We start from the raw sequence: 7,309 nt of genomic DNA, 5'->3' as shown, positions 1-7,309 counted from the left end.
ATTCTAACTGCTCGAGTGTCTAATTTGTGTGCTCTGTTCCAGGGTTGTTTGATTTAAATCAAGCGATTTTTTTAAAAAAATCATTTGATTAAAATCAAGAATATATTTTTATTTTTAAAAAATGTTTTCTAAGATTCCAAGAATCAGTTTAAGAAACTCGAGAAGAAACTTAACTAGAAAAGACCTATAATTATAAACAATCATAGTGTTGTTATATTTCCGTTTAAGTTTTTCCCAGAACTTCAGTTTGTCTTGCTGGATAGGCTAAGAAATGAAATAACGGTCAAGCTAGTCTTTTTATACAAGCATTTCAATAGCAACAATATCCAATAGCTGCTTAAATGTCATGATTATTTTCCTTTTGGTTAGTTTTGACTCAAGACCTTTCATGTTGGTAATTTACTATCAAGTAGTTTAATAAAAATCAAATAAATCAATTAAAATAACAAAAATCTGATTTAAATAAAAAAAATCGATTTTTTTTGTTTTATTTGAAAAAAATCAAAAAAAATCAACAACCCTGCTCTGTTCCAAATTGAAGCCTCTTTAGACTTTTAGAGAAAAGAAACTTAACGTTTCTTAAGTGCCACGCGAAGCGTTCAAAAAGACCCTGTCTCACCAAAGTTCATCTTACGGTTTTAAACTTATTTGAAGTTGCTCACAAGTATCACGCTTAAAAAACTTCTCGGACGTCAAATCTTTGGTCGTCCTATTCTTTGCCTATCACCTCCATCGTTAAATTAAGTTTTTAAGAATGTCTATTTTCAACCAAAAACTAATTTTTACCTTCCACTCGACGAAAAAATATTTTCACCTATTCCCAGTTTACTATATAAAAGAGACCGCAAACCACTCTTTTTATCACTTAATTTTCATATTCTCCGAACAATTAAAATGGCTGATAGAGAATTAATTCGTCGTCAAATTGTTGAACTTCATGAGCAAGGTTTTTGTAATCGCGAAATCGCTCGGCAGTTAAATGTTTCACCTACGACAGTGGCTACTTGGATTGCCCGCGACAGAAATAACGAGTTTAACAGTGGAGCTGATAGGCAAAGAGGAGGACGACCAAGGGCTTTAACCAATAGAGAAGTTCGACTAATTGGTAGGACAAGCAGGGCACAGCCATTTCTAACAGCGCGGCTTGTTAGAACGGAACTTGAGCTGCAGACAAGTGTGAGGACCGTACGAAGAGCCTTGGCAAGTCAAGGTCTTCATGGAAGGATCGCGTGTCCTAAAGAAAAGTTGAGCGCCATGAACCGACGAGGGAGGCTGGCATTTTCACGTTTACATTTAAATTGGACACTAGAGCAGTGGGAAAGAGTAGTTTTCACGGACGAGAAAAGTTTCGTCGTCGGACGTAATGGGCAGTTAATTTCATTTATTGAGAGGAAGCAATGAGATGAATGACAGAATAAGATCAACATAGTCTATTAATATAATTATCAGAAAACTTGAGTATTCAAATATTTATATTTCTTTAATGTTATAAAGATATGGGTGAGGAGACCTGCCTGCACGCGCTACAATGAGCCCTACATTGCCGAGGTCCAACGCAGCGGCCGTTTCTCAATCAACGTTTGGGCTGGCTATCGGCAACGAATTCCGGGTGTTTGGTTCATATCGAAGGACGGAACAATGCCCAACGATATGTCCAACTCCTGGAGAACGATTGCTTTCCTAGCATATTGGAAAGGTTCCCCGACGGCAACTTCATCTTTATGCACGACCGAGCTCCGATCCACACGGCAAGAGTGACCACTCAAGCTCTGGAAAGGCTTAGTGCGGTTCATGGTTTTACGGTAAATATCTTGTCACTGTAGTTAACAATGTAATTCATTAGACTGATTTAATCTCTATTTTATACGTTGCAACCGTTAATTTCTCATGAAGGAGATGAATTGGCCTTCAAAAGGCTGTGACCTGAACCCAATCGAAAACCTGTGGGCAGAGATGGTTCGGAAAGTTGACCATGTCAACATTCAGGAACGCTGCTGAGTTGTTGGAAGCGGTACAAAATGCTTGGCGCGATCTCAAGTTGAACGTGGAACTATTCTAGGCGTATCATCATTCAATGCCTAGTAGAGTTCGGGAAAACCAGGGATATTGGTCACATTATTAGACCGTAGACTTCGCATTTACGTCATGTAAAAACTTTAATTTGTTTTGTGTAATTTGTTAGAGTATGTTCAGATCTATTATTAGATTTCATTAAAATTTTCTTAAAATCTTGTATTATAAATATCGTAAGAATTACTTCTAACTGGTATTTATTGGTTTTAGTGGAAAGGTGTCCACACATGTAAATACTGAAATAATAACTGGCGAAGTCAACTGGTTTTTCATTGCTCAAGTTTTAATAAAAAAAGAATTTAATATGATCGTATAGTTCTTTTAAAGTTCATTGCACAAGTTGTCCTGTGATCTTATTTAAAACCTAATTACTTCCAATAACCGAAATGTCGACATTGAACTACACGCAAACCTCTATCGCGTTTTTCGCAAAAGTAAATAACCATCAAAAGTATACTACAACCGGAAACAATAAAAAATAAACCAACAAATCGAACCCGTGTCCTAAAGTGTTCTCCAAACCATTAATTAATCAAACTTCAAAGACACCACTAATCTAAGACAAGTTTAATTTTAAACTCGAAATTTTAATTTAAATCACAAGGTTACCTACGTAAAGCTCAGTAGCTTGTATGCTTAACATCTATAGTTACAATTTGACTGATAATTTGCTCCGAGTCCAAACTCCTTTATCAGAGGTATGAAATTTTGCAGGGACGGTACTCAAATGCAGTAGGCGAGCTCTTAGGTTTCTTCTATTCCTCATCATCTTGAAAAATGGTAGCGTCTACGTGTTTCAACCAAATCTATAACATTTAAAACACTGGTTCCCAACATCCGTAAGACTGACTTCATGTCTTTTGAAGCTCGATTTTCCACCTTCGTTAAAACTGGCGGCCTGAAATGCAATAATATATCTCGATGGGCAACACCGGTTGTTTTTTTTGCTACTCTGTAAATACTGAAGGTTATTGTTTTGAAAACATTGAAGATGGATTTTATTATTCTAAATATTCAAGTTGGAATTCTCCTAAATATTCAAGATGAATTCTTTTCTAAATATTCATGATATAATTTCAGTAAAACTTCATCTGCGAATAAAATACATAAATAAAATAAAATTTCTATCCGAACAACCTTGGAGAAGCTTCAACCTTTGACAGGGCAAGAAAATGGTATTTATCTCTTTACATGGGCGCCCGTTAAATTTCTCATTTCAAGTAAAAAATCCATGGCGTCTTAGATTATTGTGTAAATCTAAGTGTCCCTCTATCCATATAGATTATGAAACGTAAACTTTAAACTACAAAAGAATAATATCAAATTATTTTAGGGGAAATAGTCAAGGTTAATAGTGGAAGCAGACTCAATTTAGTTTTTTGCCAAATTAACGATAGTAAAATTGAGATATTAAATTCTCAATGTCACAAAAAAAGGCGATAACCGACTATATTATAGCAGGAAATGTATGGGCTATTGAGTCTGATTGTTTTCCGATGATCATTGAAACTGCTCTACTCTAAGCTAAAAAATATACAGGGTGTTTCTGATAAGTCTGCCATAAATCAAGGGGCGTGTTCTTTGGGTCAAACTGAGTGGAAAGTGTCAAAGAACATGGGGTGTACAAGAATTTGCAACGAAGATATGGCCCCCCAAACATTGGCCCCTTAAACAAGAAAATATTCGAATATGTAGACTAAAACAAATTCAGCCTTATCAACTTGTTTAGAAATAATGAGACAATTTCAATAGTTTCCCTCTAACATCGTTATTGAACTTTCACCTGGCAGAAGTGTATTAAATGAGTAGAAGTATGCCTACTCTAGTAAAGTAAATTCAAAGTATCATGGTACCTTTCGGTTGGTATTACTTTTATTCTTAACAAGTTAACATGGACGTTACAGGTATTGTTCAAAATGTCCACCAACGGCGTTAAGACAAACATGAACCCGTCTTTCGAAAGATTCTTGGACATGTTGGAAGATTCCTGGCATGTTCCTCATTGTTTGACAACCTTCAATAATTCGTCTTCGCAAGTCTTCCTCATCACGGACTTCATTCTTGTACACGATGTCTTTGAGATGACCCCAAAGATAGAAATCGCACGGATTTAAATCCGGAGATCTGGCTGGCCACGCAACTGGTCCTCCACGCCCAATCCACCTCAAATTAAACGTAGTATTAAGATGTTCTCTAACTGCACGGCTGAAATGTGGGGGTGCCCCGTCGTGCATAAACCACATGTCACGAAGTAATGCTAACGGTATGTCCTCGAGTAGTTCAGGTAAAGTGTCTCTTAAGAACGTGAGATATGCTTCACCATTTAGTCTGGGTGGAAGAAAATGCGGACCTAGTAAATGATTACCGACAATGCCGCACCATACGTTTAAAGAAAATTGCTGTTGGTGACTTCTAACACTAGTTGCGTGTGGGTTTAATTGGCGCCATTCGTGGTGGTTGTGATAGTTCAGAATTCCTTCCCGGGAAAAATGTGCCTCGTCGGTTACTAAAAGAACCCGTGGAAATTGATTGTCCTCTACTCTGGCTGTTGTACTATACTGTACTACCACACGTTCGTTCGAAGTGATACTGTGACGTTATCAACAACATCGCGTTACTTTATAGCAAACCACCGTTTAGTTTTTACGTTTGCGTCATGACTGTCAGCATTGTTTTTTATTCACAAACGTAAACAATAAACGGTGGTTTGCTAAAACGTCTTTGGGGTCATCTCAAAGATTTTTTTGACATCGTGTACAAGAATGAAGTCCGTGAATAAAAAACAATGCTGACAGTCATGACGCAAACGTAAAAACTAAACGGTGGTTTGCTATAAAGTAACGCGATGTTGTTGATAACGTCACAGTATCACTTCGAACGAACGTGTGGTAGTACAGTATGGCGTATACCAATGCAGAATATGCAGACATGCATCTCATGTATGGACTGGCGCTGGGCAATTCAGTGGAAGCACAGCGGCGATACCAGGAACAATTTCCGCAACGACGCATACCAAATCGTCGTACGTTCGAGGCTGTTGACAGGCGCTTGAGGGACATCGGACAAGTACAACCCAACAACGTTCGAGAGCGAGACATTCCAGAAGACATGGAGGAAATCGAGGAAGACGTCCTTGCCATGTTCGATGAGGACCCCTCGACAAGTATCAGACAAGTTGGACGACAATTACATGTTAATCACGTTTTGGTCTGGCGAATTCTCCGCGGACATCAGTTTCACCCGTATCATATTCAAAAGGTGCAAGCTCTTAACTCGGCAGATTATCTAAGACGCATCGACTTTTGCGAGTGGTTTTTGGCCAGAGTAGAGGACAATCAATTTCCACGGGTCCTTTTAGTAACCGACGAGGCACATTTTTCCCGGGATGGAATTCTGAACTATCACAACCACCACGAATGGCGCCAATTAAACCCACACGCAACTAGTGTTAGAAGTCACCAACAGCAATTTTCTTTAAACGTATGGTGCGGCATTGTCGGTAATCATTTACTAGGTCCGTGTTTTCTTCCACCCAGACTAAATGGTGAAGCATATCTCACGTTCTTAAGAGACACTTTACCTGAACTACTCGAGGACATACCGTTAGCATTACTTCGTGACATGTGGTTTATGCACGACGGGGCACCCCCACATTTCAGCCGTGCAGTTAGAGAACATCTTAATGCTACGTTTAATTTGAGGTGGATTGGGCGTGGAGGACCAGTTGCGTGGCCAGCCAGATCTCCGGATTTAAATCCGTGCGATTTCTATCTTTGGGGTCATCTCAAAGACATCGTGTACAAGAATGAAGTCCGTGATGAGGAAGACTTGCGAAGACGAATTATTGAAGGTTGTCAAACAATCAGGAACATGCCAGGAATCTTCCAACATGTCCAAGAATCTTTCGAAAGACGGGTTCATGTTTGTCTTAACGCCGTTGGTGGACATTTTGAACAATACCTGTAACGTCCATGTTAACTTGTTAAGAATAAAAGTAATACCAACCGAAAGGTACCATGATACTTTGAATTTACTTTACTAGAGTAGGCATACTTCTACTCATTTAATACACTTCTGCCAGGTGAAAGTTCAATAACGATGTTAGAGGGAAACTATTGAAATTGTCTCATATTTCTAAACAAGTTGATAAGGCTGAATTTGTTTTAGTCTACATTTTCGAATATTTTCTTGTTTTAGGGGCCAATGTTTGGGGGGCCATATCTTCGTTGCAAATTCTTGTACACCCCATGTTCTTTGACACTTTCCACTCAGTTTGACCCAAAGAACACGCCCCTTGATTTATGGCAGACTTATCGGAAACACCCTGTATAGAGTAACCTTCATACGCTGAAACACGACACAATTGCAAACGCTGTGCTGTTTATCGTTTGTAGGGCCTCTCTCTCTTTTTTGCTCTATGTTCCAAAAACAGCCATAATTTTCAAAAAACCAAATTCTTAAGTAAAGTTTAAAGGGATAGTTTTCACGTTTAAAATGTGCTGGGAATAAGAAAACTTGCAGAGTAAAGCCGAGAAAGCGGGAAATACGTTAAAATTATCCACGTCGTAAAATATTTTCATGTCATAAGAACTTGCGAATAATTTAACCTCTATATATATATTATTATAATTCAAACCATTCTCATCCACTTTGAATTGAACAATGTCTTCTCAACCATCCTCATGAATTTGCCGTCGAAATATTATTCCCACAATATTATTTTCAGAGCATTTCTCAACATCCAATTCTCAAGCGTCCAAACATTAATTACCGAACGTCAAATAAGTTCTGTTACACCTGTATTTTAGTCATGCCACCTATTTTGCTCCATAAACTATCTCTGTTACACATGTATTTTAGTCATGCCACCTATTTTGCTTCTTAAACTTTCTCAAAATATATTATTGAAACACTTTCCATCATCCAATACCGCGGCTCGTCCAACTTTTAATATCGATTCAACACATAACACCGTCTGCCGTAAAATATCCGTCAAAAGAATTATCCCAAAATATCCACCCACTGTATTAGCAACTAGGAAATTATAGAAAATCATTAAAGATATCTAAATCTCTAAATATTTAGACGTTTTCAAACCGCCACCAACAACCCTCCATTTCTGAAGACTGAGTCTAATTCATAAGTTCTCATTTCTCATATGCCAGTGTGGAACTAGAACTTCTCGGGTTGGAACATCTTGTTTTTCTGATCGTAATATTTAATACGGAGCTAAGTT

At 38.0% G+C, this 7,309-nt stretch overlaps 1 protein-coding gene across 1 annotated transcript; it reads left to right on the top strand.

Moving 5' to 3' along the window:
* Positions 1-894: 894 nt before the first annotated feature.
* Positions 895-2,059, top strand: LOC149677702 (uncharacterized). Its single transcript, XM_089837376.1, has 3 exons — positions 895-1,360; positions 1,630-1,802; positions 1,952-2,059. Exons 1-3 carry the CDS (start codon positions 895-897, stop codon positions 2,057-2,059), a joined length of 747 nt encoding a protein of 248 aa, XP_089693502.1.
* Positions 2,060-7,309: the final 5,250 nt, after the last annotated feature.

Source organism: Phalangium opilio, unplaced genomic scaffold, assembly GCF_054372755.1.
Source record: "Phalangium opilio isolate 3A_F unplaced genomic scaffold, DU_Popi_V2 ptg000043l_1, whole genome shotgun sequence".
Classification (NCBI taxonomy): Eukaryota; Metazoa; Arthropoda; class Arachnida; order Opiliones; family Phalangiidae; genus Phalangium; species Phalangium opilio.
Note: the sequence above shows the minus strand (reverse complement) of the source record. Positions and strands in the feature narration are given on the sequence as shown.

Excerpts from the sequence above, each read along its gene's own strand:
- LOC149677702 (XM_089837376.1), top strand. The coding sequence starts at position 895 with ATGGCTGATAGAGAATTAATTCGTCGTCAAATTGTTGAACTTCATGAG. Across the intron at positions 1,361-1,629 it reads GAAAAGTTTCGTCGTCGGAC|GACGGAACAATGCCCAACGA; the intron begins GTAATGGGCAGT and ends TTCATATCGAAG. Across the intron at positions 1,803-1,951 it reads GTGCGGTTCATGGTTTTACG|AGATGGTTCGGAAAGTTGAC; the intron begins GTAAATATCTTG and ends ACCTGTGGGCAG.